Here is a 15,718-nt window from a genome sequence, read left to right on the forward strand (position 1 = left end):
TTTAGATCGAAGAGAGGGTTATACATCTATCAAGTTACCTCTACTAATTCAACAGTTTTTCTAAAAATTATGCTGTTCCAAGTGTCGATTGTTTAGTTTTATTCTTCTCTGCCGTTACAAGCTAAGATGTTTGAGGTAAAGTTATTGCAGCTCCTTGGGAGTTATTTCTCTTAGCTCAGTGTCAGCTTCATCTTTGACTTTGCAGTTTTTGTTCATTTCTCCTGGATTATCCAAAACGAACTTTCCATCTAAAGGAAGAGGCAACCTGTAAAGTTTTACGAAGCACTGTTTGATGTTTATCTTTTCTTGAAGTCTTGGACAGTGCTTGGACAGTGCGTATTTCCTCCTTTTTGCAAAGTGTCCTTCTGATCCAATAAAATGTAATTTTCTCTCTTGGCTTTGATGCCATTTACCATCATGAGCCAACTTGTTTTCGATTCGAAGCATCTGCCCACATTTCTCATACTCGTTACATTTACGTTCTTGCACGGCAGATGTGAGTTCATCATTATTGTATATAACTGCACAGCCGTAATGTTTTGAGATTTCTAGTTGGGAATCTCTCTCTGTCTGTAGCTTGTGTGAAGATTTTACTACTTGATCTTCGTTTTCTTTAGGAGTCTTTATATTGTGTTTATTTAGCGCTTTCTGGTCACTTTCTAGATTACAGTTGTCACAAAATAAGCATCTCTTTGGTCTGCACCGCCGGGGTGGAGATAGTTCTGAAGTTTTTACAAAAGAAATATCCTGCTTAAATAGTCCAAGACTGTGTGACTTTTTTCTTGATGAGGAAGGTGTTTTTATAGTTTCACTAGGAATAAATTGTGTTTTGCTTCTGGCCTGTTTCTTTATCGGGTTGGGGAAGTCATCTTTATTTAAGGGGAATTTGTCTCTGCAGGATTGACGACTGATATGAGATGTTAATTCATTCATTTCAAAATTTGTATTAAGTGACACCAAGTTACATGAGCATTTTGATTGTTCTCCACAAACTTGAGCTGACCACCCTAACATGCAACAAAATTCATTGACGTATAAGTTATTTTGTATTTTTTCTTTTGTCTTGTCATTCGTCGTGTTATCTAAAAGCATTGCACTGTGAGACACATAGCCTCTTCCATCCGTACTATCAAGAGATCTGTCAATACCTTCATTACTACAGTCACTCTCATTTATTCCTGCATTGTCTTCTGAAGAATCTGGACTTATATCATGCTTGTCTAATGCTAAACGTGTTACATTTTCCGACTCCTTGTCTGCCAAGTTTGACAGATAATCTCGGCCAAAGGGCAAACTTTGTCCATGTGGTTCAGTGGTGGTTTTTGGTCCTTTATTTTGGCAATGAATGGAGGAGCTAAATTTCTCACGCACATTAGTTTCTCTGAAATCTATTGGCTTTGAATGCACATATGAACTTCCTCCCCCATTTCTCGCATACATGCTTTGTTCAGAATCATCATTAAGGTCGGTTAGGGTCTTTTGACCATGTGTTAAATTCAATACGGTTCTTGTTCCAGGAGACACTACTGCTTTTTCTTGCCTGTTCAGTATGTTTGCTCTACTTTCACCACATGTTTGTAAAGCGGAAACCGAATTTAACATAGATTCCGCTTTTCCTTGTGAATTACTATTTTCTCCTTTAGAAAACGCAAGCGCTTGTGATTTTCTTCTTCTTTTCTTCTCTTCATTTTGGACATGCTCCTTAGATATACCGTTTGACTTTTTTCTTTTTATAAGAGGTAGTTTAAGCTGACCTTGTGTGTTCAGCTGTCGGGGCGATGTAGTTTCTTTTTGGAGAGTACTTTTGCTGCTATCCAGATCTTTAATTAAGACATAATCACTGTAAGATCCTATATGTAGAGCAAGTTGTTTTACTGAAGCAGAAGACTGTGGTACGTAACCGTGACTTGGTGTTGTAGTCTTTTTTGCTGATGCACATGGGCATTGGAGTTGTTGTCCATAAATACTGGCTGTCCAGCTGAGAACACAACAAAACTTTTTGTTGTGTGATTTATTTTCTATTTTTTCCTCTGTGTCAGGCTTTGATTTGTTGTCAGATGGTACAACGCTTTGACCGACTGAAGAATTAGACTTTCTTTGTTCTTCAGAATTTTGGGTATGCGTTCCTATTCTTGTTGATTTGGCATATGCAATAGATCTTGTCTCAATCATTGAAAATTTGGACACTGGAGAAGAAACTGTTGGAGTGACAGGTAGTTTAGGTTCATTAGATAGGGCATCTTCTTCTGTCACAAATTTATTCAGATTTTTGCCTTTCTGATCATCAACGGTTGAGCTCACATTTTCAGAGAGCCAAGCCTCCACTTCCCTAATATTGCAATCAGATTTATTTGAGGATTTAGATGCAGAATGAGAATCCAAAGGTATGTGTTGCACATCTGGTTCACTTAGCAATTTCAAGTCATTTGGACCTGCAGGGTCCAAGTGACTCTCTTTGAACCCCGATGCCACAGATGAGTTATGATGAAAGCTAGTATTAGACAGGGAGCATACGTTTGATATCTTGATAGCTGGGAAATCACATTTCTGTGCTGGAGGATAATGTGTAACTTCACAATGATCGCATTTATTTCCATCAGGTTGGCCGTCTTTCTTCAATTCACTCACTTTCATCAGCGTATTCACTGCTGGTTCAGAGACATAACTGTCTGCAACCTTCGTTCTTGAATAATCAGACATTGGTGATATTGGCTTCTGTAAAACACAAGCAGCATTTGTTTTGATGACTAAAAAAAAAAAAACATTATCTTTCTTGTAGCCTTCATTGGGGAACACAGGAAACCATGGCTGTGTGGTGCTGCCAACAGGAGGCTGACAAGAAGAAAAAAAGTTGGCTACTCTTTATCAGCAGGGAGGTGGAGTTGGAGTCGGTGTCCATTTTGGTGGAGTCGAAGTTGGAATAAAATGAACTGACCGACTGCTAAAATATGTAATAAATTGGGAACAGTAGTACAATGGAGGATGCGCTATAAATTTTTTCACTACAATTTGGGAAAGTTATGAGTTCTATTTCTCATCTAAGGATATAGGCCTTTAGTGGAGATGAATCTGTGCTGCACTTTATGTGCATGCTCAATAGTTGACCAGTGCTGTGGAGTCGGAGTCGTGAATCAGGGAAATTGAGGAGTCGGAGGTTTGGCTTACCAACTCCACAGCCCTGTTCAGCAGGCTACAACCTCCTACTGGCACCAAGCTACTCAGTTAGTGAAGAAGAAGTAGGAGAAGCAACATAAAGAAAAGAAATCCCAACAGAGAATAACCACAAACACGTGCCCAACAAGGCAAAAAAGGGGGGTTGGCTTTGTGTCTCCTAATGAACGCTACAAGAAAGAGATTTTATGTTAAGTACAAAAAATAAATACTCTTTTCTCGGCACCTCTTTGGAGGACACAAGAGAAAATTGGGATGTACCAAAGCAGAACCATTGGGTTAGAAAAAAACATAAGGACACTGGTACAAAATGGTAAAAGGATAGTAAGACAATTCTCTCAGGCCAACACCCGAGCAACTGCCACTTGCAGCAACTTTCTACTCAGACTAGTGTTAACATACAAAAGGGTGTGAATTCGGTAGAAATTGGGTTAGGTGTGGAATGAAGACCAGGTAGCAGCTTTGCAGAACAGAAATGAAGACCAGGTGGCAGCTTTACAGAACAGAAGCCTGATAGTGAACAGCCCAGGAAGCACCATGGTGGGAGAAAAGGCGAGTGCAGTCTAGGAGATGTAAAGATAGAAGGAATTAGCTCGCACGAAGCCACTTGGAGTGCTGACACAACCTGCTTGCAGAGGAACCAGAGGGTCTTATTTAATCTGGGTAGAAGTCAGAGTAACAAAAGCAGTAGAGGACATAGTCAGATACTCTATGACAGTGACCCTTGGTCTCTGGGACATTCTGATCAACAGAGTAACAGCCCATGGAGGAGGCTCCAAAGCCGGCGGAGACGACAGGAGAGCGTAAGCAGCACTGGTTGTGAATGGTTACCACGAAAGGAATTTCTGATTACTTGGCGCACAGGCAAAATCAGTGTCCAAGAGGGCTGTGACCGCTTGCCATCCTCTCTGGGTACAGACATAGTAGAGAGAGAGAGAGAAAGAACTGGAGACAAAAAAATAGCATCTGGTGAAAGAAATTGGTGTCGCAGGAATCCGTCTCAAAAAGAACAAGAGGCTTAACAGGTGCTGAGTTTTTTATTAAGAAGCACAGATGGTGGGAACAGGGCTTCAAATACTAGTGCGCAGGATGGACACAGTCCCACTGGAGAGCATGCTGTAGATTGCTATCAACGGAGGGAAGAATGAATGGAAGAAGAAGGCAGCGACGAAAGGAAGAGGTGGGCACAAGCTGGAACATAGGAAAAGAGCCCGTGCAAGCTTAATTGGATGGAGACTAAGGGGCATGGTCTGTTGGAGTTGGTTAGGCTGCAACAGAGGCCAGGGCCTAAATTAGAAAACCGGACACAGAAAGGGCACAAGAAAAGCGGTGGGTCGCACTAAAGAGATTGAAAGCGGAGCAGAGTATTGGGGGAGCCATGGAGGACCCTACAGTAGGACAAGCAGAGAGGGAAACCAGACTATAAAAAGGGAAAGCGTAAACGCCAAAGTATGTCGTGTGCCAGTTACAAACAGGATGTGGGCATGTGGGACTGCATTGGGATGTAGCGGCTCAAAGGATGGAGATTGTTTATACTTGTTATGAGGACACAGCATTGTATCTTAATTAACCAGACGTCTATTTTCAGCAAGCCAAGAACAGTTATCTATATGCGAACTTTAGAATGTATGCGTCTACTTTCATGCATGGTCACTGAACAATGTTTGTGGGTATGCTGATTACACATTGTGCAGGCCAGCTAGTTTGTTGACTTTTAAAATAGAGGAGGAAAAACTATGCAAATAGATTAAATAATCAAATAATGCGACTTGATCTGGTCACGGTTCTCTGAGAATGCTGGATTGAAGGACACTTGTTAACTATAAAAGAGGTTATATGCCTCTGTATGATGAGCCAGATATTCAGCCAAGACATCCAGGGACTCTCTACAGGACAGCAGCCAAGACATCATGGCTCCATCACGAGGGACACAGATTTGCCATTCTCCAGGATGCCATCTTGGGGGACCACAGCCCCAATTGGAAGAATACAGATCTGCATATCAGACTCTCGCCTACCGTGGAAACCTTCAAAAGGAACCTGAAGACCTACCACTTCTGACAAGCATACAACCTGCAGGAACCACCAAACCGCTACACGACCAGCTCTACCCTCACCTACTGTACCCTCACCCATCCTTTGTAGATTGTGAGCCCTCATATGCAGGGTCCTCTCTCCTCCTGTATCAGTCGCGACTTGTATTGTTTAAGATTACTGAACTTGTTTTTTTTTATTTTAATTACCCCTTCCTTTTCACATGTAAAGCGCCATGGAATAAATGGGCTATAATAATAATAATAATAAATAAATTGACCATCGCAAATCCATGGATACATTTGGAAAAAGCCAGGATTGGGACCCGCCGGTCTCCTGGCTCCATGGAGATGTTCGGAAAACCCAGGTTGTGACCATCCGGTCAACTGGCCATGCACCGGTATGGACTGTCATTTTCCTAAGCTTGTCGTTACCTCCTCTCTACGAGTGCCACACGTGGAGTAGTTGGCCCTGGAAGCTCTGAAATCACAGCTGCTCTTATCCTGGCGAGACAGCGGAATGGCGAACCATCTTGGTTATTTTGCTGGGACTGTTCTATGTGTTATTTGCTTATTTTGTGGTTCAATAAAGTATTGCCACACTCACCCAGTGTTGTCTGAGTAGTGTTAAACCCACAGTAAAAGGAGATTGGGCTTTCTGTGGGATAGTACACGTGGTTTTAGCTAGCAGACCATAAGCCCGCTGCCCTCCCACCTCCCCCCATGTCTCCAAATTCATCTGTCCTGAAGAGGCTTAGTATTTGCCTCTGGATCAGTCTTCACTTCATATTATTCACCAGGCTTTGAGAGATGGGGTTGGCGGACTAGGAGATAAAAGGCAAGGATCATCCACCCTAGAACCAGATTAAAGTCTGCATCAGGAAAAAGACCTGCCATACCAACGAGAAACTGTTAGGTCTGACCCTTGGCAGTTGTGCTCTTTGACTTATGTTGAGGTTACAGAGTGGCCATTCCACTCTGTTGCCCTGTCTAAAAGAGAAAAAGAATGAGTACATTGCAGAAAATACCATAAGGATAAAAAGCTACTTTGCACTGACGAGGGGCAGTACCCCAAAACACAGTGTCTGCAAATTGAGATTCTGGTTTGGCTTTTATCCTAAGTCACGTGACAAGGCTCATTAAAGGGTCGACTGACTGTTAGGATTGCTACTTCCTATAGGTGGCACTAGAGTTCTAGTCCTCTTCCTCTCTGAAGAGACAATTTGCATATTTCCCAGAGGAGCATTGCGGCTTTAAGTCTCCTCACCTCGACATGCTTATCATGTCACTCTCTGCAAGGAGAAATGATACTTCTTGGATCCCAGAAAATACCATAGGTAGAGACAATTCTGGACCTGAGACTTGTGTCTGCCTCCGTCACACTAAGCTAGACTTAGTAGCTTAGTGCCAGTAGGTGGGTGTATAAGGACCCAAATAATATTTAAGTGCATTTCGTAGTTTCAGCCTCCTAGTAGCAGCATCATACACCCATCGTCCCATGCGTCCTCCAATGATGGGCATGAGAAAAACGATTTTCCATGGAAAGCAAAATCTGTGTTTTTTTCTTTCCACGATTAAAAAAAAAAAAAAAAAAAATTGCAATGATCACTGTATCATAGCCAAATCGACAGACATATGGCTAGAGGGTTGTCCACGGTTTTTGTTCTTAATAGCCCACCATAGTGTAAAAAATACAAATATAACAAATACAGTGCCTTTGCAAAAGTATTCGGCTCCCTGGAACTTTTCAACCTTTTCCCACATATCATGCTTCAAAACAAAGATACCAAATGTAAAATAACCAATAAATTTCTGTCAACTTCACAACTGTGTTCCACTTGTGGTTGATTCTTCACGAAAAATGTACATTTGGTATCTTTAGGCTTGAAGCATGATATGTGGGAAAAGGTTGAAAAGTTCCAGGGAGCCGAATCCTTTCGCAAGGCACTGTACATACTGCTCACCTAACGTTCCTTTTCTACCACTGTCTGGGTTTTGTGCCATGCACCCTGTACCTTCTCCCACTCTCACTATTTATCCTGTTCCAGTTGTATGACATGTGACCGCTGCAGTCAATTAGTTTGAAAGTCACCTCTCTGATGGAAGAGGAAGCACAGAGATTGGTGTGGTACCCATGCAGTGCTAGGAGAGAAGTGGCGGTGTATCAGTAGGAGAGTATGAACACTTTTTTTTTTTTTATTATGTTACAGCAAGATGAATCAGTTTTTGTTTTTATTTTTTAAAAACAGGAGTAGACAACCTTGTTAAGAAAGGGATGTTGTCTCATCACATGCCTAATAAATAAAAATAAGCAGCCCTTAGGCTACTTTCACACATCAGGTTTTCAGTGTCAGGCTAAATCCGGCGAATGTTGGAAAAACTGGATCCGGCGCAGATTTTGAAAAACTGATGCGACGGATCCGGTTTTTTGACGGATCCGGCTAGCCTATCTAGATTATTGGATAAAAAAATATTTGGAGCATGCTCAGTTTAAAAAAAACGGAACAGGCCGCCGGATCTGCCTTTTTCCGGATCCGGCACCGTCCAGCTCCCATAGGCTTTCATTGTAGCAAACAGCCGGAAGCAGGCTTTTTCGCCGGAGACAAAAAACGTTGCAGTAGACTTTTTTTCCAGACGCCGGAATCGGAATTTTAGCCGGATCCGGAAAAAAACGGAAGGAACGCTGGGCCATGCGGCGCGATCCGGCGCTAATACAAGTCAATGGGGGGAAAACCGGTTCCGGTTTTTATTTTTTCCGGTTCCGGGTTTTCTTTAAAGAGCCGGATTTAGCCTGAAACAAAAAGACGGATGTGTGAAAGTAGCCTTACTCTGGTGGACCGGGTTCCTTTATGTAAAACATGGTGAATTCATATTATGACTTTTTTTGTATGATTGATAGATGGCTAATAGGAAAATGATCATAAATATAAAAAAATATAATATAATAAAATAAATATGCAAGAAATCATCTCCATCAAATTATATATCGTGCGGAAATGGTCCACATACTTTTCTGTAATACCTGGAGAAAGAAGACGTTCAGAATTCTTCGACCTCACATATACATGTCCTACAGAGACTCCTGCTGCCTGAAAAAGCAATACAGAAATATGTTGTGGCATTTGGCTGTCGAACATCGCTTTAAAAAAAAAAAAAAGATATACCATATATACACTGCTCAAAAAAATAAGGGGAACACTAAAATACCACATCCTAGATATCGCTGAATGCAATATTCCAGTTGCAAATTTTTCTTCATTGCATAATGGAATGTGTTCAGAACAATAAAACATAATTATCAATGTAAATTAAAATGAATTTGCCATGGAGGTCTGTATTTGGAATGATACTCAAAATCAAAGTGGAAAATCAAATTGCAGGCTGATCCAACTTCAATGGAAATGCCTTATGACAAGGAAAAGATGCTCAGTATTGTGTGTAGCCTCCACGTGCCTGTATGACCTACCTACTGTACAATGCCCGGGCATGCTCCTGATGAGGCGGCACATGGTCTCTAGAGGGATCTCCTCCCAGACCTGGACTAAGGCTGGTTTCACATTTGCGGTTGTGTCTGCAGCGTTTCTGACACATACATCCACATGCGTAGTGATTTCTTATCTTTAACATCGTAGACGCAGGTGCATGCGTTCGCCCGCGTTTGCGTACGCATCCGTTTTTTCGCAGGTGTGCAGTGGGGCACGGCTAACGCAATGTTGGAATTTTTGAAGCGGCAAATTTCCTTCAAATATGCGCAGGCATGTGTATGCGGATTAGTGCATTTAAAAAAAAACGGTAAACTGTCTATGGGAACGCATGCGTATGCATGTCTTTGCATACGCATGCGTTCGATGCGCTTGCATACTTTGGATTGCGCATGTCCAGGAATTGCTTTAGACAAGCCCATTGAGACACGCCCTCTTGGAAATATTAAACGCATGTGCATAAAAAGCGCAAACGTATGTAAAATGCATACAAACGCTGCGTTATTTTTGCTGTCATGCGTAAAATGATGCGGATAAAAAACGCTGCGTTATCATGCGTTTGCGGACGATATACTGCAAACAAACGCAAATGTGAAATTAGCCTCAAGCATCCGCCAACTCGTGGACAGTGTGGTGCAACGTGATGTTGGTGGATAGTGTGAGACATGATGTCCCAGATGTGTTCAATCGGATTCAGGTCTGGGGAAGGGGCGGGCCAGTCCATAGCTTCAATGCCTTCATCCTGCAGGAACTGCTGACACACTCCAGCCACATGAGGTCTGGCATTGTCCTGCATTATGAGGAACCCAGGGCCAACCGCACCAGTATATGGTCTCACAAGGGGTCTGAGGATCTCATCTCTGTACCTAATGGCAGTCAGGCGATCTCTGGTGAGCACATGGAGCGCTGTGTGGCCCTCCAAAAAAATGCCACACGACATCATTACTGACTCACTGCCAAACCGGTCATGCTGAAGGATGCTGCATGCAGATCGCTCTCCACGGCGTCTCCAGACTCTGTCAAGTCTGTCACATGTGCTCAGTGTGAACCTGCTTTCATCTGTGAAGAGCACAGGGCGCCAGTGGCAAGTGTGCCAATCCTGGTGTTCTGTGGCAAATGCCAAGCGTCCTGCACGGTGTTGGGCTGTGAGTACAACCCCCAACTGTGGACGTTGGGCCCTCAAACCATTCTCATGGAGTCGGTTTCTAACCGTCTGTGCAGACACATGCACATTTGTGGTCAGCTGGAGGTCATTTTGCAGGGCTCTAGCAGTGCTCCTCCTCTTCCTCCTTGCACAAAGGTGGATGTAGCGGTCCTGCTGCTGGGTTGTTGCCCTCCTACGGCCCCCTCCACATCTCCTGGTGTACTGGCCTGTCTCCTGGTAGCGCCTCCAGCCTCTTGACACTACGCTGAGAGACACAGCAAACCTTCTTGGCACAGCTCGCATTGATATGCGATCCTGGATGAGCTGCACTACTTGAGCCACTTGTGTGGGTTGTAGAGTCTGTCTCATGCTACAAGTGTGAAAGCACAAGCAACATTCAAAAGTGACCAAAACATCAGCCAGAAAGCATTGGTACGGAGATGTGGTCTGTGGTCCCCACCTGCAGAACTGTTGTGATCCTAATGGCAGAGGATCTCAGGGTCTTCAGCAAAGTCTGCAAACATAAAAACTAGCTCTTAGGGAGGTGGTAACTGAGCTGACCACATACCTGATCCTAGCCCACAAATAATAGCAGCCGGGGAACGTGCCTACGTTGGTTCTAGACGTCTCGCGCCAGCCGGAGATCTAACTAACCCTTTCAGAGAAAATACAGACCTCACTTGCCTCCAGAGAAAGATACCCCAAAGTAGATACAGGCCCCCAACAAATAATAACGGTGAGGTAAGAGGAAAGGACAAACGTAAGTATGAACTAGATTCAGCAAAGAGAGGCCCACTAAATAATAGCAGAAATATAGAAAGCGGACTTATGTGGTCAGCGAAAAACCCTACCAAAATATCCACGCTGAATATCCAAGAACCCCCGTACCGACTAACGGTATGGGGGGAGAATATCAGCCCCCTAAGAGCTTCCAGCAAAATCAGGAATCACATTATGAACAAGCTGGACAAAAACAGAGTAATACAAAATAAACAAAAAACAAGAAAGCAGGACTTAGCTTATGTTGCAAAAATCAGGACCAGTAGACAAGAGCAACCAGACAAGGACTGATTACATGGATGCCAGGCAATGGACTAAGACTCCAGGAAGTTTAAATAGAAACACCCAGAGTCTTAACGAACAGGTGACTACCAAGCTGAGGAAAGAGAATCCAAGAGCCATACCGCGAGTGACCACAAGAGGGAGCCCAAAAGTATAGTTCATAACAGTACCCCCCCTTTAAGGAGGGGTCACCGAACCCTCACTACGACCACCAGGGCGATCAGGATGGGCAGCGTGAAAAGCACGAACCAAATCGGCCGCATGAACATCAGAGGCGACCACCCAGGAATTATCCTCCTGACCATAGCCCTTCCATTTGACCAGATACTGAAGCCTCCGTCTAGAGACACGAGAATCTAAGATCTTCTCCACCACATACTCCAACTCGCCCTCAACCAAGACCGGAGCAGGAGGGTCAACAGCAGGAACCACAGACACAATGTACCGCCGCAACAAAGACCTATGGAACACATTGTGAATGGCAAACGACACAGGAAGATCCAAACGAAAAGACACCGGATTAAGGACCTCCAAAATTCTATAAGGACCAATAAAGCGAGGCTTAAACTTAGGAGAGGAAACCTTCAGAGGGACAAACCGAGAAGACAACCAAACCAAATCCCCAACACGAAGTCGGGGACCCACACCGCGGTGGCGGTTGGCAAAACGCTGAGCCTTCTCCTGTGACAACTTCAAGTTGTCCACCACATGATTCCAAGTCCGCTGCAACCTATCAACCACAGAATCCACCCCAGGACAGTCAGAAGGCTCAACATGACCCGAGGAGAAACGAGGATGAAAACCAGAGTTGCAGAAAAATGGCGAAACCAAAGTAGCGGAACTAGCCCGATTATTGAGGGCAAACTCAGCCAATGGCAAGAAGGTCACCCAATCATCCTGATCCGCAGAAACAAAACATCTCAAATAAGCCTCCAGCGTCTGATTAGTTCGCTCCGTTTGGCCATTAGTCTGAGGATGAAAGGCAGACGAGAACGACAGATCAATGCCCATCTTAGCACAAAAAGATCGCCAGAATCTGGACACAAACTGGGATCCTCTGTCAGACACGATATTCTCAGGAATGCCGTGCAAACGAACCACATTCTGAAAAAACAAAGGAACCAGATCGGAAGAGGAAGGCAACTTAGGCAAGGGCACTAAATGGACCATCTTGGAAAAACGATCACACACCACCCAGATGACAGACATTCCCTGAGACACCGGAAGATCTGAAATGAAATCCATGGAAATGTGTGTCCAAGGCCTCTTCGGGACGGGCAAGGGCAAAAGCAACCCGCTGGCATGAGAACAGCAAGGCTTAGCCCGAGCACAAGTCCCACAGGACTGCACAAAAGCACGCACATCCCGTGACAAGGAAGGCCACCAAAAGGACCTAGCCACCAAATCTCTGGTACCAAAAATCCCAGGATGCCCTGCCAACACCGAGGAATGAACCTCGGAAATAACTCTGCTGGTCCATTTATCAGGAACAAACAGTCTATCAGGTGGACAAGAGTCAGGTCTACCAGCCTGAAATCTCTGCAACACACGTCGCAAATCAGGAGAAATGGCCGACAAAATCACTCCCTCTTTAAGAATACCAGCCGGCTCTGAGACTCCAGGAGAATCAGGCACAAAGCTCCTAGAGAGAGCATCAGCCTTCACATTTTTCGAACCAGGCAGGTATGAGACCACAAAGTCAAAACGGGAGAAAAACAATGACCAACGAGCCTGTCTAGGATTCAGGCGTTTAGCAGACTCGAGATACATCAGGTTTTGTGATCAGTCAAGACCACCACACGATGCTTAGCTCCCTCGAGCCAATGACGCCACTCCTCAAATGCCCACTTCATGGCCAACAACTCCCGATTACCAACATCATAGTTCCGCTCAGCCGGCGAAAACTTCCTGGAAAAGAAAGCACATGGTTTCATCATAGAGCAACCAGAGCCTCTCTGCGACAAAACAGCTCCTGCACCAATCTCAGAAGCATCCACTTCAACCTGAAAGGGAAGTGAGACATCAGGCTGGCACAAAACAGGCGCCGAAGTAAACCGGCGCTTCAGCTCCCGGAAGGCCTCAATGGCCGCAGGAGCCCAATTAGCGACATCAGAACCTTTCTTGGTCATATCCGTCAGAGGTTTAACAACGCTAGAAAAGTTAGCAATAAAACGACGGTAGAAATTAGCAAAACCCAAAAACTTCTGAAGACTCTTAACAGACGTGGGTTGAGTCCAATCATGAATAGCTCGGACCTTGACTGGGTCCATCTCCACAGCAGAAGGGGAAAAGATAAAACCCAAAAAGGAAACCTTCTGCACTCCAAAGAGACACTTTGAGCCCTTCACAAACAAAGCATTATCACGCAAAACCTGAAACACCATCCTGACCTGCTTTACATGAGAATCCCAATCATCAGAAAAAACTAAAATGTCATCCAGATAAACAATCACAAATGTATCTAGATACTTCCGGAAGATGTCATGCATAAAGGACTGAAACACTGAAGGAGCATTAGAGAGCCCAAAAGGCATCACCAAGTACTCAAAATGACCTTCGGGCGTATTAAATGCAGTTTTCCATTCATCTCCCTGCCTAATGCGCACAAGGTTGTACGCACCACGAAGATCTATCTTGGTGAACCAACAGGCACCCTTAATCCGAGCAAACAAGTCCTACAATAGTGGCAGAGGGTACTGAAATTTAACCGTGATTTTATTCAGAAGCCGATAGTCTATACAAGGTCTCAAAGATCCGTCTTTCTTGGCCACAAAAAAGAATCCCGCACCAAGAGGGGAAGAGGATGGACGAATATGTCCTTTCTCCAAAGACTCCTTTATATAAGAACGCATCGCGGCATGCTCAGGTACCGACAGATTAAATAATCGTCCCTTAGGAAACTTGCTACCAGGAATCAAATCTATAGCACAGTCACAGTCCCTATGAGGAGGAAGAGCACTGGACCTGGACTCACTGAACACATCCTGATAGTCAAGCAAAAACTCAGGAACTTCTGAAGGAGTGGAGGAAGCAATAGACACCGACGGGGAATCGCAATGAATTCCCTGACAACCCCAACTTGACACAGACATAGCCCTCCAATCCAGAACAGGATTATGAGCCTGTAACCATGGCAGACCCAAAACGACCAAATCATGCATTTTATGCAGAACAAGAAAACGAATCACCTCTCGATGTTCAGGAGTCATGCACATGGTCACTTGTGTCCAATACTGCGGTTTATTCTCCGCCAATGGCGTAGCATCAATTCCTCTAAGAGGAATAGGATTTTCCAAAGGCTCCAGGACAAAACCACAGTGCCTGGCAAACGACAAGTCCATAAGACTCAGGGCAGCGCCTGAATCCACAAACGCCATAACAGGGTAGGAAGACAATGAGCAAATTAAAGTCACAGACAAAATAAATTTAGGCTGCAGGTTACCAACGGCGACAGGACTAACAAACTTTGTTAGGCGTTTAGAGCATGCTGATATAACATGTGTAGAATCACCACAGTAAAAACACAACCCATTCTGACGTCTATGATTTTGCCGTTCAGTTCTAGTCTGAATTCTATCACATTGCATTAAATCAGGCGTCTGTTCAGACAACACCGCCAAAGGATTAGCGGATTTGCGCTCCCGCAAACGCCGATCAATCTGAATGGCCAGCGTCATAGAATCATTCAGACTTGTAGGAATGGGAAAGCCCACCATCACATTCTTAATAGTTTCAGAAAGGCCATTTCTGAAATTTGCGGCCAGAGCACACTCATTCCACTGAGTAAGCACGGACCATTTCCGAAATTTTTGGCAATACACTTCGGCTTCATCCTGGCCCTGAGAAATAGCCAGCAAAGCCTTCTCTGCCTGAATTTCAAGATTGGGCTCCTCATAAAGCAATCCGAGCGCCAGAAAAAACGCATCAATATTCGCCAATGCCGGATCTCCTGGCGCCAATGAGAAAGCCCAATCCTGAGGGTCGCCCCGCAAGAAGGAGATAACAATTTTAACTTGCTGAGCTGAGTCTCCAGATGAACGAGGTCTCAAAGATAGAAACAATTTACAATTATTCCTAAAATTCCTAAATTTAAATCGATCTCCAGAGAACAGCTCAGGAATAGGAATCTTAGGCTCTGACATAGGACTGCTAATAACAAAATCCTGAATGCCCTGCACACGAGCAGCAAGCTGATCCACACCAGTAATCAGAGTTTGCACATTCATGTCTGCAGCAGAGTTTCAAGCCATTCAGAGGTAAAGGGGAAGGAAGAAAAAAAAAAAAACAACTCAGAACTTCTTTTTTTCTTTTAATCCCACTTCTGCAATGCATTAACTATTCAGTGGCCTGGCATACTGTTGTGATCCTAATGGCAGAGGATCTCAGGGTCTTCAGCAAAGTCTGCAAACATAAAAACTAGCTCTTAGGGAGGTGGTAACTGAGCTGACCACATACCTGATCCTAGCCCACAAATAATAGCAGCCGGGGAACGTGCCTACGTTGGTTCTAGATGTCTCGCGCCAGCCGGAGATCTAACTAACCCTTTCACAGAAAATACAGACCTCACTTGCCTCCAGAGAAAGATACCCCAAAGTAGATACAGGCCCCCAACAAATAATAACGGTGAGGTAAGAGGAAAGGACAAACGTAAGTATGAACTAGATTCAGCAAAGAGAGGCCCACTAAATAATAGCAGAAATATAGAAAGCGGACTTATGTGGTCAGCGAAAAACCCTACCAAAATATCCACGCTGAATATCCAAGAACCCCCGTACCGACTAACGGTATGGGGGAGAATATCAGCCCCCTAAGAGCTTCCAGCAAAA

General features: G+C 44.2%; 1 protein-coding gene across 4 annotated transcripts in view; it reads right to left on the reverse strand.

Moving 5' to 3' along the window:
* LOC143806052 (uncharacterized) overlaps positions 1-15,718 on the reverse strand; it is a 71,164-nt gene continuing 55,446 nt past the window's right edge. For 2 of the 4 annotated variants that reach the window (XM_077285979.1, XM_077285980.1), the window contains exons 2-3: positions 8,227-8,293; positions 1-2,715 (exon numbers count right to left, since the gene is read on the reverse strand). In XM_077285979.1, coding sequence (XP_077142094.1) covers positions 142-2,700 — 2,559 coding nt within the window. In that variant the 5' untranslated portion in view covers positions 2,701-2,715; positions 8,227-8,293 and the 3' untranslated portion in view covers positions 1-141. Of the gene's footprint in view, positions 2,716-8,213; positions 8,294-15,718 lie in introns of all 4 variants that reach the window. The other 2 variants (XM_077285981.1, XM_077285982.1) reach the window with 2 other exon arrangements.

This window comes from Ranitomeya variabilis, chromosome 2 (genome assembly GCF_051348905.1).
Source record: "Ranitomeya variabilis isolate aRanVar5 chromosome 2, aRanVar5.hap1, whole genome shotgun sequence".
Lineage (NCBI taxonomy): Eukaryota > Metazoa > Chordata > Amphibia > Anura > Dendrobatidae > Ranitomeya > Ranitomeya variabilis.